The sequence below is a fragment of the Typopeltis vanoorti genome, chromosome 25 (genome assembly GCF_054136105.1).
Source record: "Typopeltis vanoorti isolate ZY-2024b chromosome 25, IOZ_Tvanoo_1.0, whole genome shotgun sequence".
Classification (NCBI taxonomy): domain Eukaryota; kingdom Metazoa; phylum Arthropoda; class Arachnida; order Uropygi; family Thelyphonidae; genus Typopeltis; species Typopeltis vanoorti.
In genome coordinates, this window is record NC_143573.1 from 12,327,812 (window position 1) to 12,346,682 (window position 18,871).

Below are 18,871 nucleotides of genomic sequence, written 5' to 3' on the forward strand. Positions count from 1 at the left end.
CCAAACTCTGTCAGCCACTCTGACTTCTTCAACTATCTCTCAAGCTCAACTTTCTGCAGTTGAAATACCCCAATAGTGAAATCATTCTTCTTGGGGACTTCATTGTCCACAACTCACATTGGCTCTGCTTCTCCAGTTTCACCACCCAAGCAGGCTGGGATGTTGAGGTGTTTGCCATCAGCAATGACTTATCAAAGGAGAGCAGGAAGGGAGACGCTGTCAAAGGCCTTTTGGAGGTCCAGCGACGCCATATATAGAAGCTTAAGGTGGCGTCAGGAATCAAAGAGAAGAGAAGAAAGAAGATATATATTCTCGCACAGCCATCCGAAGGGACATAAGCTCTCTGTCTATAATCATGCTGTATATGTTGCTGAAGTCGTTTAACTACTATTTTATGATAGAGTCTAAGTAACACAGGGGAGATGTTAATAGGCCTAAAGTCTGATGCACAGCTTGAAGTTTCTTTCTTCGGAATGAAGATAGTTCTTGAAGCACATAATTATAGTGGTATTACTTTACTGGAAAGGAGAATGTCCACCAAGTCTTGAAGAATCTTCAACGGCACCTTCCGAAGCCTAGACACAGGAAAGCCATCGGGTCCGGAGGCAGAGAAATTGGATGGAAGTGCTCCTTTAATCTCCTGGATGGAGACAGGCTGATTATTTGAAGGGCAGGAATGGACCTCAGTATCGTAGGTTGGTCATCATAATAAGGGAAGTGTGGAGGTGGAGCAGAAAAGACGGTACTCCAGAATTTGACAAAATCATCATGTAAGTCTGCTAGAGGTGGAGGGGAAGCACCATCAAGGATGGTTTTGGCACATTGCCCTCTATTCTTTTTATAGAGGGCCTGCATAGCTGCATAGGCCCTCTTCCTCTGCTTCCTATTTGACAAAGTCATTGTAGAATGAGACGTAGGCTGATGTTGACGAGGAATAAAGTGTTCAGAGAATTCAGCATGGAGGTAGTCATTTAACTGATCTGTGATATCCATTCTCAGAAGGTGAGTCTGGATGAGATATTTAAGAATTTGATGGTTATATTCTGGAAGAGGAATATCATCTAGAGATGATGTCCGTCTGAGAATCAAAGCCTCTTCAACAGCAGGATGGTGGCTTGAAGATGGAAAGGCAGGGACAGGAGATACGAAGATATTACCTGTGGCAGATGGACTGCCAATTCTTGAAGTAAGTCTTTGTAACTGGCTTTCCATTTTGCAGATTCACATTCCCCCATATGCTACTTTATGATATCTGTCAGTCAACCATCCTCTTATCCATGCTAATATTCTATAATCCAAACTCGTATACTTCAATTTATGCAACAGTCTACTGTGCTGTATTTTGTCAAAAGCCTTAGCAAAATCCAAAAGTATCATTTTGTCATTCCCCTTGTCTAATTCAATGACGACATTGTTATAGAATGTGAGCAAGTTGCTAAAACATGACCTTCCCTTAGTAAACCCATGTTGCTCATTGCCAAGTAGAGATTCACTGTCAACCCATTTCTGAATGCGAGCCCTAACCAATTTTTCCAAAATCTTCATTACCACTCCTGAGATACTAATTGGTTGATAGTTGGATACATCGGTCTTTTTTGCACGACCCTTATGCAATAGAATTATCATGCATTCTTTCTCTTCTTGCAGAATCTTCCCTGTTCTGACACTCATATTAAACAGCCTGGTCATACGAATAGCCAGTTCAGCTTCATCTATAGTCCTCTTCTGCATCTGTAACCTCACACCATCTGCATTTAGAAGAGTTATTCTTTTATATTCATTTTTTCTTTTACTTGCAGCATATTGATAGAATGCTTGTGGGTTCTCTTTAGCACTCAGAGCCAGTTTCTTTTCATACTCACTTTGCTTTCCGTTCAACAGTTTTGAGTATTCTGGCCTGCTGCTTATAATAGTCATAATGTACATTATCCTTGTGCACTCGGTATTCCTTCCACTTCATCATTTTCTTATGAATTTCTTGCTTAATATCCATTTGACTCCTACCTTATTTATTCTTCTAACTCTTGGGATACACTCTGATATTGCATCATTTAAGCATTGTTTAAATGCTTCCCATGCACTGTCGATATTCTTCCCATCCATCAACCGATTCCATTCCACTGAACTTGGTATACTCCTCGGTTGGTCATAATTTCCTGCTTTGTAGTTCAGCATGTAACCTTTTCTGAATGGAATATTCATAAACTTAGTCACTTCCCATGTAGTACCACATGATCACTGTCACCATCCGGAGGCAAAATAGTTACATCTTTAACTGAAATGCCCTCTGACACTATAATGAAATCTAACACTCTTTTACCTAGAGTTCCTTCTGTCACATGCTGCTTGAAGAAGTTGTCCTGCAACAGCTCAATGAATTCATTTTCATTCTTCTCGTGAAATTCTGCTGCTACCCAGTCAATATTTGGATAATTGAAGTCTCCTGTTGTCATTACTGTTTTCACTCTCATCTTATCTATTTGGTGATGAATTTCTTCATCACTAGCAACCGATCCACCAGGTCTGTAACAACACCCCACTATGTAATTGATCTTGTTAGATTCTACCTCACACCAGATGGCTTCAAACTCACTGCCACATGAAATACTGTTAGTAGTAGTAGTAGTAGTAGTAGTAGTACAATCATAGGTCTCAACTCTAACTGGATTCAAGTCATCCAATATCATTAGCAGCACATCCCCTCCTCTTCTATTCTCTCTATCCTTCCTAATAATAGTGTACCGTTGACACTTGATACAAGTTAGTATGTCTGATTCTAATAGCCAGGTCTCACTAATGCATAATGTCTTAGGTCCCAACATATTGACTAAGGCAACAAACTCTATCACTTTGTTTCTGATACTCCTAGCATTCATGTATAGACATAATAATCTACCTGCATTTTCTTTTGTATACTCTTGTCTGCATGACACAGTTGGACATCTTGCAGATCTCTATTCTTCTCTAGTGCCTTATACGTGTAGACATCTTTGCACATGTTTGATGGATCCGAACCAGACAAACACAATGCCAAAATTGTTCTCTCCTCATCAACATTTCCACGACAAAGCAGCCCATTCCTGTCATTAACACAGTTATATAACATTGTCACTCTTACTCACATTCTCATCCTTCTTTTCCCTTTATCTGAATTTTTCTGAAGTTTAAATGTGATATGAAAAGTTATATCAGAAAATTCCTCTGTAAACTTTCACACAATTTCAGCCAAATGGCATTTGCCCATTTTCCATTTTAGCTACTTCTGTAACACATCTGAACAGCCACCATCTGAAAATATTACACTTCACATTAGAAAACAATCAAATAATTTTGTGCCCTTTTTTTTAATACACTATTCTGACTTTTAGATGGTTCACTACCTTTTACTATTTATAGAAAGCCAACATATATTTGAAGATATTAGCACAAACACATTACCACAATCTTAGTGTTATGGGGTTCTTTTCCACATCCCATTTTCACAATTCAGAAATATGGTAAAGGATGGAATTTGTCCTTTGAAGTGTGGTTTAAATGTGATATGAAGGCACTTCAGTTATCTTTTTCTTTTCAGGTAGTACAAATCCTCAAAACATTAACACAGAGCAGGGGCTATTTGTTCTAGTGATATGGCTTTTGCCACCAATCTTTTTGGCAATGTCTACAGCTACTACAAAGATAAAATATTACATTCACCCCCACCCTTCCCCAAACACACAACACCAAAGGACCACTATTCTTATCTAGTATGTCTCGAAATAGCTGAAAATAAAGCTCAAGTCCTAAAGAAGAAAGGAACAAATGAATGACCACCATTAAAGCACACTTTCATTGTGGCAACAGTAATCTGCACACCAAAGAACAAACTCCATCCTTTATGACATCCAAAAGTATATACGAGGGTGGTCTGAAAATTTCTCGGCTTTGACCATATACAGGCAACACTATCAGCAACATTTTTTTTTTCTATGTTGGTACATCTGTCATAAGCATCCATGTGAAATTGCAAGTTATTCTATCAAGTAGTTTGTTTTATACAGCTGTCTGAAGCAAAAGTGTTGTCTGTATCCCTTAAAATGGATAAAATTGAGTATCGTGCGGTTATAAAATTCTTTATAAAAGAAGATTTAACGCCAAAAGAAATTCATTCAAAGTTCATGAAAGTTTATGGGCACTCTTCTCCTTTGTTTTTGACAATTAAGAAATGGGCTGCCGAGTTTAAACGTGGACTGTACCAGCCTCAAAGATGATCCACGTGAAGGACGTCCAGAAAGTGTAACAATGCCAGAAATCAAAGTACGTGAAATTGCTGAGACTATAGGCTCAAAAGAACATGTAGGATATATTTTGCATGAAGAATTGCATATCAAAAAGCTTTGCACAAGATGGGTGCCATGCTTGCCCACGGCAGATCAAGAAAGATCATGAAAATCTCTGAACAGTGCTTGGAGCTTTTTAACAAGAATAAAAATGATTTTGTGAGTTGATTTATTACTATGGATGAGACTTGGATTCACCATTACACACCAGAATCCAAACAACAGTCAAAACAGTGGACAGAAGCCAGTTGTTCAGCTCCAAAGAAGACAAAGTCAGTTCCATCAGCAGAAAAGGTCATGCATTGGTGTTTTGGGATGCTAAAGGCATTTTGTTTATTAATTTTGAAAAGGGTTAAACAATAACTGGGGAATATTATTCCGATCTTTTAACCAAACCAGATGAAAAAATTTGTGAGAAAAGACCGGGTTTGCAGTAGAAAAAAATCATCATTCATAAGGACAATGCACCTGCCCACAAAGGTGTTTTGGCAATGGGAAAATTAGGGATCTGCACTATGAATTGTTGGAACATCCACCCTATACCCCCAATTTGGCTCTCTCTGACTTCTATCTCTTTCCAAAACTAAAACTTCCTCACTGGTCTGCGTTTTTCTTCGAATCAAGAGGTGATTGCATCTGTAGAGGGGTATTTTGCAGATCTTACTGAGAACCACTACAGGGGATGGGATAATGGCGCTGGAGCATCGCTGGAATAAATGTATTAATCTTAAAGGAGATTATGTTGAAAAATAAAAATAATTTTGAAATTATAAATTCGTTTTTTCATCTTTAGGCCAAGAACTTTTCAGACCACCCTCATAGAGTGTCCTGTGACTGCAACATGACCTACAGTGGACAGACAGGAATGTCTGTTAACAACCACATCTGAGAACAATCTTCTTCTGTCTTATCCCAGAAGAAGCTGTGTTAATCTGCCAAAAATTTGGGAAGCAGTCATTTTAAGAACAACTTAAATCCATGAACTGTTAATAGCTGCTATTTATACATTAGCGGGTATCAAATTGGGACTTTAGGTCTTTGCAATTTGAATTATTTCCTTATACTCATTGTCACTCATGTTGTAATAAGTAATTGGGCTCTGGAGATGCTGGGTGAAAATCCAGCAAAATATAAATTAGTTAATAAACATCTTTATATGATTTATTGTTTTAGTGTTGTAAATATCATAAAAGAGAAATGAACAATGTCGAGCACCTATGCCTGCCAACAAAGTATCTAACTGAAGATTAAGTTTGTTGAAAGATAGAGAAAGCACTTTAATAAGATATTAAATGTAGAAACAGTATAAGTACAAGAATGGAGGTATCTCTCCTATATGTGTGTGTGTGAATTTAAGTATTACACATGAAGGTAATCCATAGAGGAAGAAAGGAAAGGCATGTGGCAGTGGTAATATAGCATTAGAATTGCTTAATATGGCTAATGAAATTGCAAGTGATATTTAATAGAGTGCTAGAGAGTATAAAAATATCCCAAAGAAAATGAAAGAAATGTTAATAACCATAATTCCAAAGAAAGAAATCTGAATATTGAAGAGAAATTAGCCTCCTATCAGTACCTGCAAATTTTTGTAAAATTTTGATAAATAGAATTATTGAAATACAAAAGATATTAAAGCATAAGTAAATTGGCTTTAGAACAGGTGGAAGTTCTGTACATTTGAACTTTAAGGAGTATAATAGCAAAAATTGCAAATACAACTCAAAACCCAGCCTGGCTTGCTGAGTGGTTAGCGTATCTGCTCTCCATCCAAAAGGCTGTGGGTTCGAATCCCACCGTGGGCATTGATGTTTTAATTGTCTGTGGAAAAACAGGTGATGGTGCTCTGCGGTAGATGCCGTTGGTAGTTGCGGTCATTTGGTGAATTGAGTAGTGGAGACAGCATTGTAGAGCAGGTACCCTCCCTCGATGAGTCTTTTTTGACTCGCTGGAGGTGTCAAATAATAATAATAATAAAAAAGATAATTGTGATGTTGAAATGAACATTGATCTGCAATGAACTGTCGCCTCCTTTGATGAGTCCTTGACTCCCTGGAGATTGGATAATAATTGAGTTGAGTATAGAATTTAGAAGACCATCTTTATACCTAAATTTTATAGATTTTGTCAAAGTTTTGACAGTATTGATGGATAGATATTATGAATATTTATTAGAAGTTGGAATTAATATATAGAATAATAAATGTATAAAGAAAGTAAAAGTTATTACCCACATGTATTATATTCTGATTTCTTCCAAAAATGTTTGCATTGGGCAAAAGCATTGTATCAAGTATGGCTCATCATTATAACATTAATCCATAAATGAATAGGGGAAATTCTTGCACAGTGCTATCTGATTGAAAGTTAAAATCCATTAGTGTTTCAGAGCTGACTTGCATAACTTTTTTGCACATTAGTTATGCTACACCAGTCTTAATCATACACATTTTTGCTATTATCCATTTTTACCATTTTCTATTTTTCTTAGTCCAAAATTCCAAAGAGACAAGTATTTTCTTTACTTTCAGGACAGATTCTTGTCAGCTTTAGTGCTTTTTATACTGAGTGAAACAGCTTGAACTTCAAAAATGGCAGAGTTGCTGTCTGAGAGCATTATTTTCATTCATTCATTCTTTCATTCCAAATGCATGATAATCAGATTATTTTGCCCATCAAACTTAAATTTGCTTTCTTAGATCTATTTGCATAAGATGCATAGGTTCAGACAGATAAGCCAATGTCTTAAGATTATTTTTTCTAACCATAGAAGATGCTCCTCTTCAGCAGCAGCCAATCAGCATTATTCACAAATTCTGAATTGGTGAAGGACCTTATTTTTTACAAATATTTCTGCATAAAATGAAGTGACTTGTCATTACTCTCAATTTACAAAAAACAAGTAAAAAATTCATCACTGATTTTGTTCAATAACAATATATTAAAACTTACAGTTGATTCTTTTGCTTGCAGGCCTGGTTGGCTAAATGGATAGTTTCCACTTTTCAATATATGGGTGATGAATTTGAATCTCATTATAACATTGGTATTAGTGGTATGTAGGGAGGAAACTGTCAAAGCCACAATGAATGGGAGACCAGGGGTTTAGAATTGAACAGCTGCTAGCAAGCCATCTCCATTCACTGTCTCACTGCAGATGTAACGAACTTATGTTTAGAATGGGACAGTGGCATCGAAAAGGGGGCAACTCTCGTTTCCTGTTCTTTCATTCCATTTACCTTTGTGCTTTAGAACAGTCTTTCTCAAAACACATTTTCCATAAGGATTTCACCCTCTATTTCTTCAAAAAATATTAACGGGTTCCTTCTTTCTTCTTGCCTCTGTGCTATAGGATTTTGTAACCTGTCGTGTGTTTGATTGATGTTAAAAACAATAACTATTTTCATCACCTAATGTGAGACCCCAGCCATCTCATTTGCTTGAGGTATGAAGTGGCTTGAAAAAGCAAATCTTAGTTTCTAGGATGTTTTCTGGATTATGCGAGTCATTATTATTATCAACAGTTCTCCATGCAGTCAAGAGACTTATCATGGGAGGTTCCACTCTCACATGTGCAGTTTATCGTACCTCGACTTAAATGCATTCACTGTCCTTGCACTCATCACACTCTCAGGCACTGCATTCCAATCACCCGCCACACTCCATGCAAAAAATGTACTTTACACCCACCTTATACAGCTTCCAGGGATGGCTTCTTGTTCTTCCCGTTTCCAAATACTCTATCAAAAATCTCATCCATGCTAATCTGATAATTACCCCTTACCAACTTATATGTCTCGATCATGTCTTCCCTCTTCCTTCTATCCACTAGGCTCTGTAATTTGCATTCTCTCAATCTGTCCTCATATTCCACATTTTAGATACCAGAAATCAACTTGGTCAATCATCTCTGGACCTCATCATCTCCAGCATCTCATCATCCTTTTGAAAACCTGCCAACCAAATCTGTTCACAGTAATCCATATGCAGTCACTAGTGATAGGAATGTGTTATAGGCTACTGACCTTTCTTGGTTGGGATTATCATTAAAAAAAACAACAACCCAAAAGCAGTTATCTGATAATGCTGTATTTATGTTTTTGAAACTTTATGAAATTGTTCACAACAAAAACAAACTCGTCATTTCATGCAAAGTGGTTTTAAAAAAAGAATACCACCTTTTTTGTTTACCTCTATCCTCTCACAACTCTAACTACCCTTTTAGTCAACAGTAAACTCCCAGGTGTATTAAGAAGTTGTCTTGATTTTTGATAGCATTGTTGATTGAACCTAATTAAAAAAAAAGTATTAAAAGTAAGTAAAATCATGGATATTAAAGTTTAATATCAGCCAGTTTTTCTCAGAATAATATTTTAGTATATTTGTAAAAATAATCATAATTTATAATTATGAATCTTTTTACAATTATTTCTCTGTTAGTATATTATTAGTTTTGGTTTCATAACATGTATATCAGCACTTGCGATGTGCTGCTATTGATGTTATTGTCAAAATGAAATGTGAAGCATTTGGAAAATTGATGTATTTACTAGATTATGATAGTTGTTACTTTCATTTTTTTTATTATAAAAAAATTGGAAGTGACACAACTATCAAAATCTAGTAAATACATCAATTTAAAATTGTTAAATTTAAAATCAGAAATTTAAAATTGTTAAATGTTGAAGTATTTGTGGTAGTTTTGTTTAGACATTCTTGTTATGGTAACTGAGACGTGTCAGCCATTATATTTAGCTTCTCCCTTGCCATTTACATGGAGTGTGCATGCTTGACGAGGAGATTGATGGGCGATTGACAGCTGATAGAGAGAATGTTCGGTATTGGAGTAACAAGGAAAACGAGAGAGCTAATGGAAGTTTAAGAATGCAGACTGGAGAAATTTTGTTAGGAAGTTTTTTAAGTTTTACGCGACAGTTGGCAGAATATTTGTAGAAGATTCCAAAAAGGAATCGTAGAACTGTGAGTCTTTAAACTGGAGGAGTTGAGACTGTCAACAAGTATTTAGTAAATAAAAGAATATTTGCAGTCGATGTTCTAATTGAATGTTCAAGGTAATGCTGAATGGAAAGTTTCATCTTCTGTCTTAATTCCCCAACTGGCCAGTACATTTATATACGTCCAGATAAATCTGGATACGATTCTGTAACACCTATTGAATAACATGGATAAGAAGTGCAAGTTGGTCTCACTATTTCATCCATCTCGGCCAGTGGAGAGGTTAAGGATGCTGGATTACTATGGAAAAGCAATTGGTGAAATTTGAAACTGTAAACTGGCTTAACTGTCAAACCTATTGATATCAGAGTAACCGTCAAACCTATCGAGACCATTCAAAAGTTTATAAGATCACCGAAAGATAGCCATCCTTTCTACAAATACTCTGGAGTTCATATAGCATACCCTGTTCATGCAGTATCAGTTACATCGGACAGACATCTAGAAGTTTTGAAACAAGAAAGAAAGAACACATAGGCTATGTAAGGAATAACAGACAGGATATATCAGGCCTTTCTTCCCACTTTGCCTCTACCACCCATAATATTGAATGAGATATGAGTCATATGCCCTACATAGAAGAGAACTACCATTCCAGAACATTCAAAGAAGCTGCTGCAGTTGCCCGTTCAACAGGTAACTTAAATAAGAATCAAGGCCTAATCTTACCAGATATATGGAAAACTAATTAGATCATTTAACCAAAAAGAAATGAACTTTCTTGAAAATTACAATAAATATCTCAACAAATAAAATGCACTTGCGACATGCATATTATATCATTGTATCATGCACAAAGTGATAACTTTATATAATTTTTAGAATTGTCGGTTAGTTTTCCTAGTTTTTGTTACTTTCTATTGCTTACCAGTGTATCCTTTGAAAATGCTGACAGATATTAGTCAGTGAAACGTCGGATATTAAACTATTATTTACTTGACTAACAAAGAGAATTAAGTCTTTAATACTAGTGGTCAAGAAAAAGGTCATAAAAGCAATCTGAAGTTTGGAAACACATTTAAGAAATGTAAAAGTGAGGAGGCACTTGTGCAGTTTTGTCCAAAGCAGATTTCATATAAGGAATTGAACACTATTGGACTGAGAAGGCATTTATGTATGAATCACACTTTAAAAAAAGGACTGAGCAAAAATACTGAACCTTCAAGTAGCTCAAAAGAATTTTTGTGAAATAAAAAAATTAAGTAGGATTATATCGAGATTGGCTGCTGCGGATGATTCTCATTTTGAAGTATAGAGTTGAAAGTCTTCAATTTAACTTTCTGATGTAGGATTACTGCTATGAAACTTTTGTATGCAAATAAATTCCAAAGTAGAATTATGTATTAGCAAAGACCCAGTCTGATATCTTACAGTTAATTTTGGACCTCTGCGAACATAAAGGGGAAAAAAAAAAAAAGAGCAAATATCAAAAATAAAAGAATTAGCAGAATTGGGTCACAAATTTCATTTTACTTTGGCTGTGAGTGGACCAGTATTGGAAATAAAAAAAAAAAATAAAATAAGATCAACATTCTTCTGGGTATATACCGAGAAGAATGTTGATTAGTTGATATTCAAAATATTGTGGACTTACAAAATCGAGCATTTGGAATAATTTTGAAAAATATACTGGGTGTAACAACAGATAAATGCAGAAATTTGAACGAGAAAGCTTAGTCGAAAATTTACTCTGACTTAATTATTCAATTATTGATGTATTTCAACAATTCATTATTTAAAAAAATATAAAAATTTAATATATTTAAAATATATATTAAAATTAAAATATTTTAAAATATACAATAAAATTTAAATATAATTAAAAAAAATAATTTTCACGAACAAAATTGTATAGTCATTGAAATTCTTGGGACTTGTGAAAAAAATGTCTTTATTCCTGGAAACTGAAAAATAGCTGAGACTCTGAAACCCTAGTAGGAATATATAGCACATGTACTGACAGAGTAAGGATTAATTAAGCTTTGGAAGCCTTTCTCTAGAGCATCAATTCCCAACTGGTGGTATGCATACCCTCCGGGGGGTTACATGCTGGGCCGTTCAGGCGTACACGAAAAATAATCAGTAATGGTGGAAAAATAAGTAAACTATTTTACATTGAGATAGGTGCTGAACAAAACTGTCAGTATTTAAAAACAGCTATTTTAAAAACAAAGAGTACAGTTTATAGAAATGGGTTTAAAAGGGGTACACAAATTGGAAAAAGGTTGGGAACCATTTCTCTAGAGAATAAACATTATTTTGCATCACTTCAGATCTTCAATAAGCATTTAGTGATGGTGGCTACACACACAAGGCAGTAAAAATCTTTTTCCCAAAAATATCCCAGTCAGATTCAGTTCTGTAATCTCTCTCTCTCTCTTTGTGTGTGTGTGGAGTGGACATTTCATTTCCTCTGATGCCAGTGACATGCTCATAAACTACTATAGTCAGATTTTATAACTTGAAAATTTATATACGAACTCCTCACGTAGAAGTTATGTATCTCTGAAATTTCATTAAATGTGCAATGCATGTATGACTATGGTTGTTTAAATTTATAATGAGCTTTTATAAATGAATTGTTGTGCTATCAAATTTTTGGAGGTGTTTCTGTGTGTGTTCATTTTTAATGGTTAGTTGATAATATGAAGCAATATTTTAAAATTTGGAAAAATTTCTCTGTCTCTCTCTTTTCAGAAAAATCATTCCTATATCTTATTTTGGGCCTTCTTCGTCTTCAGAAGATTCATCTGATGAGGTGACAAAAACTGAAATAAGAACAAAAAAACATTCCAAAGCAACACGGTTGCGTAAAAGCAGGCATGGTTCATCTCACTCCAGTAAAAGTACTTCTGGTCATAAAGGATCCCAAATACAGGCTGAAATAGGCCCTCAGTTGCCACCAGATTTCCAGTTCCCTGAAGATGTTCCTGTAGCACCATCATTACCAGTATCTTCTGAAACTAATGACGTACTTCAGCAGAATGTGAATGAAAATAATGCAATTATAGGCCCACACCTTCCATCTTACTATTTACCAAAGGAAACTAAGCTGAAAACAAAGGCTGAAAAGCAGTTGTCTGTTGAAAATGCTAATAGTCCAACACCAGCTGACTCTCCTGAGGAGACAGAAAAAACACAAGAAAATAGTCTTCCATCTTCACCTATCAGTGAAGCACCACTAGAATCACATCTTCAAAATGAAGAGAAAGAGACTGCTGATGAAGGACAAAAAAGTGTTAATCTGTTTGATGGTGACAGTTGCAATGAAGAAGAGGAACCAGATTCTACAACAAAAAAGGAGAGTATACTAAGTTCCCCAGTTGCAGCAGATGTTTCCATATCTCAAAGCAAAGTACACAGTGATGTGCAGGTATGAGAATTATTATATAATTATTTGTTGAAAGAATAAGGAATTTGTAATTAAAAAAAAATGGTTTAAAAGTTCTTATGATTTTATATATATATAATCATTTGATTATATATAAAATTTCTTTGAATTTCATATTAGCTGAATTCAATCAAATTTGATTGAATTCAACTAATTCAAAGGGACTATATAAATAAAAACTTAGTTTACAACTTTGAAATCTTTCAAGAAAAGTACAATAAAATTCAGAAAATGAGGCAGTTTGTTTCTTCATTATGCTTTTCCTCTGGCTTAGTGTCAAGCCAGACAAAATAATGTATTCCGGTGTTTTGACTTGCCGAGTTGAAAGATCAGATTTGAAACTGATGAATGATGGAATTATTTTGAATGCTCAGTTTAGCTGTTGTCACTTGCACATGTGTGTGTGTATACAAATGAAAACACCTAAACTCAATGTTCAAAATAATTCCGTCACTCATCAATTTCAAAAGTGCTCTCGTTCTGCTCTGTGTTTGTGTATTGACAAAATATACAGATCGTAATATTTTGACATTCAAATAATCAGCTGCCACCTGTAAGAAGAGGATGGTCTCACTTTGAGCTTTATTTGGTCATCCACTGCATATCTTATAAAGGACAGAGCAGAGATTCATGACACAACATTACTTTACAAATGTTTTCTTGACATGTATTAATTTTAAGAAGCAAAAATAAAATTTTATGAAAAGGTAATTTTTTTTTCTTCTCCTGAAGATGGGTAGCTGTTACTTCATTATTAAAATATTCAGATTCTAAGATTTACAGTTGTGCTCATAAATGACAATATAATTGTATGTAGAAATTTTGTTATAATATTAGTCATAATATTATAACGTTACAATAATAGAGAAAAGAAGAGAATACAATTTATAAACACATATTGCATTTATTGACTTTGAAAAAGCATTTGACAAAGTTAAAAGAAACATGATATTTAACATATTAAAAGAAAGACAAATACCAAATAATATCCTAAAAGCTATCGCAAGTATATATGAAAATAATCAAATACAAATAAGATTAAATCACGAGCTATCATATATGAGAGAGATAAACCAAGGGGTCCGACAGGGATGTCCCCTCTCAGCAACTCTTTTTAATATTTACTTAAATGAAATAATAATAAAATGTAATAAAAATATACATCAAGGAATTAAACTTTCTCCTACAGTGAACTTAAACACCTTCCTTTTTGCTGATGACCAAATAATAGTTACAAATTCTGAAGATAACTTACAGAAAGCCATTTTAGATCTAAATGAAATAGCCAAAGATTATGGTATGATAATATCAACAGAAAAATCAAAAACTGTGGTCTTTAAAGGAGACAAGATCCAGCAAGAACTAAAACAGTAATAGATAACAAGATCTTAGAACAGGTGAATTCATTTAACTACCTAGGATGTATGATCACATATGAAAATGAAAAAGATATAAATGTAAAAATTGCAAAATATTTAAAAATAACAGGTGTAATTAACTCTATACTTAAACCAAACCTAGTTCAAAAACAAACCAGACTAAAAGTATACAATACATTAGCCCTAGCAGTCTTAATGTATGGAAGCAAAATCTGGACAATAAAACAAAAAGACAGATTAATCAGAAATGGAGTTTATGAGAAAAACTGCAAAGTATACCCTATTTGATCACAAAAGAAACAAAGATATTATGAAAGAATTAAACCAAGAACTAGTAATAGAAAAAATTAAAAGATATAAACATAAATGGATGGAACACGTTCAAAGAATGAAAACAGAAAGATTACCAAAACAAGCCTTAAAGTACAAGCCATTAGGAAAAAGAAAACCAGGACGTCCTCTTAAACGATTCAACAATGACTTCTAAGGCCGGAACAGGCCAGGCCGAAATCCTTGATACGCGTGATGATTATTAGTCATTATTATTACTGCAAGGACACCTCCATGAAGTCTAATGACTCAACACAAGAGTCCCAAACCATCCACACAATATCTATCATATCTCTCCTTGAACCATTGACAAGGCACTCACAACTGACTGGACCCATTCCATCCATTCACCACTCTTCAAGTGAAAAGTCTATCCTCGCACCCTTGCTAACAACACTCATACTCAGTTTTCAAGGACATCTTGTTCTCTCTTCTCTGTAGCCAAGTACAGAAATCTCCATTATAGAAATCATCATTTCTATAAAACCCTTCTATCATATCCACTCTTTTCCACCTATAAACCAAATTTTGCAATTCACCAACTCAATATATCATCATAGGGAAGCATTTCATAGACCACTTATCATCTTAGTCACTTGTCTCTGGATCCTTTCCACCATTTCCTCATCCTCAAGAAACCCAGGTGACCAGACCTGGGCACATTAATCCAGATGTAGATATGTCAAGGCCTTATAAAGAGGAATGATAGCTTCCTTATCTCTGCTTTTTAGTTATGTTCTTCAATAACTAAGTAATACTATGTAGTGCTTAAGCAACCTTAGCAGTATTCCTTTTATTTCAACTCTCTATCTCCTATCATCAAATTCCTAGTGTGTGCCATTGAGGGGGGAGGGGAGAGTATAGAACATTATTATAGCATTAAATGAAAAGTAGATCATTATTGACCTCTTATAAATAATTTTCCTCCAAGTTAATCTGTTATCAGTCAACACTCCAGTATCATCAGATCTTATGGCAAAAACATCTCATTGTATCAATCTACCTAGACCTCGGTATATCTCTCACACTTTTTTCCTACAATTTTGCAAAAATACTTATTTTGCTAACCTTTCCTATTCATACCATATGAGGTGTAGGGCCTAATGGGATGTGAAGGAGTGGGGAAGTAAAATATAAAGCCTTTTCAACTCAAATGCTAACCTCATCTCGTGGTCCACCCTGTTCTAAAAGTACAAATAAGGCAAAATGGCTAAAAATAACCATCAACTGAGTGACAATTTCTTCATTACAGGATCCCCATACTATGCAACAACATAAGAAATGCACTGATTTAAAAATAAACCATACATGAATCAAATAACGTAGAAGAGGAATGGGAAAATCAGAAACAAATCCTCACAAAGCAGCAACAGAAAGATTAGGAATAAAGAGTAAATGAAATAGAAAAATAGGACTACAAAACTAGAATAAAGAAATATAAAAGATAATAATAATAAAAAGTATTACCAGTAATTGGCTAAATTCCTAGACAGATGCAAAAATAGAGTACAAAAGAAAAAGTGCAATTTCCATACAAGAAGTAAGGAAAAAACAGAGAGAGAGAGATGCAACAATTTTTTAACAGAGCTAGAAAAGGATATATCTAAGCCACAACAAAAAAAACTATAAAATAATAAACTACATAAACAAAAAAATAAGATAAAAATACAAACAACAGATTTAGAAAAATGAGCATCATCATCAAATTCCTGACATGAATATATATATATATATATATATATATATATATATATATATATATGAATCTCCTGTACACTTATCCCATACAAGGGGTACATGTACAGGATATTGTTAATATTAGAGATGTTTATATATAGGGTTTTTATTTATTTTATTTAATCTCTGTATTTCTAACAATTATTTTTCATTTCAGAGTGCTTTTATTATATTTATTTATTGCACAATGGTTGACTCCGTTTGGTGCAATGACCTGACTGAAGACCAAAATACAAAATAAACACATTTAATAAAATAAAACTAATATATATACACTTCAAACAATATTACATAACTAACTACAAATTTAATTGGATCCAAGGCCTTTTAAAAATAAACTTACACTTAAGACTAGACTAAACACTTTGTTTTCACAATGACAAAATGTTCATAGCCAGTTTCTTTCTCTGTCAAGGCCCTTTTCTGAAGATACATGACTTTATTCTTCATTTTCACAGGATCCTTGATCATGACTCATGTAGCACACATTAATTCTTCCTGACTTAATTCCGTCTCTTTTTAGTAGAAATAATAGTTAGATCCGGCATCCTTAAGACAGATGAAATTTCCTAATCAGAGTTTTCTCGAACATTCCTTTAGAACATAAATAGCAACTTCTTTTATTCACTAATGTTTATTGACAGTCTTAACTCTTCCACTTTAAAAGAATTACAGTTCTATGATTCCCTTTTCGGAGCCTACTATAAATCTTTCAATCAAAGTTTCCTCCAATATTCCTTTTAAAATGCCTATAGCAGTATTTCCCTTCTATTTATCAATACTTATCCCACTTTAAACTTAATAGTTCCACGATTCCTTTTTCGGAATATACTATTGATTTTCGTCCGACTGTCACATAAAATACTTAAGTTCCTTCTTATCTAAATGTCTGCCGGTCTGTGTTCTAATTTTCTCTCAGAACACTATCTGGTTTTCTCTCTTGTTACTTCGATACCGAACTTGTCAGCTGTCAATCACACATCAAACTTCTCAGCGAGCATGCGCATTCCATGAAACTGGTAAACAAGAAGTTAAGTGTAATGGCTGATGCGTTGTCTCCGTTAGCGACAAGAGAATGTCTTCATAAAAACACAAACCTTAATATTTTAAATTACAATAAATTTGTTTAAAGTAACACAACTATTCAAATCTGGTAAGTACATAAATTTTTAACTGCTTTACATATCATTTTTGACAAAACAATTTCAATAACGGGCACATCGCAAGTGTCGACAATGCGTGTTATGAAACTAAAACTAATAAACATTCTAGCATAAACAATATGTAAAAATATTCAGAATTTTAAATTATGATTATTTTTGCATCAGTTTCATCCTTCTCCAAAAATTTTTTTTAAAAAAAATTTAAATATTTAACCTATGTCTAACAAAACTTTTAATGCTTATTCCTAGATCTTAAAAAATAACGTGATTCTTGCTGATCATTATTTACACTCTCGGAATCACTGGTTTCAGAATCATCTGATGCTAGAGATGATTCAGAATTTACATCTTCTAATTTACTATACTTACAAATCTCATTTCTGTACTTCTCAAATATTTCATTTAAACTATTTGAATTATGCCCTAAATCTACAGAATCATCACTATCAGAATCAAATTCTACAGGTTGAGATTCTTTATCCTTATTAACTAACGTAGAGGTATTTTCACATTTTTCTGGTTTATTTAATTCTAAGTTAACTAACCTATGATATTCTGCTACTATTTCATCCATGTTAGAGTCAGTTTGATTATCATCACTCTTACATTGTACATTATTTGAATTATGTGTCTTGGGATTTCTAAAATTTCCTGCATTAGGTTTTGTTTTGCCCAAATTAAATTTTATCCTTTGCTGTGTATTCATCTAACAATACTAAATCTCCTGGTGCAAACGACTGATACTTTCTGAAATGATTTATATACTGCCTAGTTTTCTGAGAACTAGATTCCTTATTCATCTTGTGAATAACATTTTAGATTTTTCTTTATCTTGATTAAAATGGTTATTCTTAGAGACGATTCATCATCAGATCCTAGAGATCTAGATAAGTAATCAGCTACTATATTTCTTTTTCCTGGAATATAAGCCACATCGATATTATATTCCTGCAGTTCTAGTGCCCACCTAATTATACGTTGATTTTTATCCTTCATAATACTTGAGAATGACAGAGGCTGGTGATCAGATCTTATTTTAATAGGTTGTCCTAACAATAAGTATCTAAATTTTCTCAATGGAAAAATTATTGCTAGTGCTTCCTTCTCTATGGTTGAATAATTCAATTCTGGACCTGATAGTTTTCTACTAATAAAAGCTACTGGCTTAAAATCTTCTCCTTCTTTTTGTTCTAATACAGCAGCAATGCAATCATTTGGAGCATCAGCAGAAAGATAAAATACTTCACCAAACTTAGGATAAATGAGAATTGGAGCTTTAGTCAATGCCAGTTTTAGTTTGTCAAATGCTTACTGTTGAGCTTCACCACACTAAATAAATCATTTTGAAAATATTTATGGATAAATTATATGCTTTTTATCATCAATCACCAAAAAATCAACGGGAATTAAATAAGATTGCAAAAGACCTTCAAAAAAATTTTAAAGATCGGCTGTGTGTTTGGACCATGATGAGCAGCTTGCAGTTTACAAACTGCTTTTGCTTTGTGGAGAAATTACCCAGCTTTATGAAAACAT

General features: G+C 34.0%; 1 protein-coding gene across 1 annotated transcript in view; it reads left to right on the top strand.

Moving 5' to 3' along the window:
- Positions 1–18,871, top strand: part of LOC150092545 (uncharacterized) — a 335,783-nt gene that overhangs the window by 110,773 nt on the left and 206,139 nt on the right. The window contains exon 7 of the mRNA XM_090414232.1: positions 12,033–12,708. Coding sequence (XP_090270358.1) covers positions 12,033–12,708 — 676 coding nt within the window. The remainder of the gene's footprint in view (positions 1–12,032; positions 12,709–18,871) is intronic.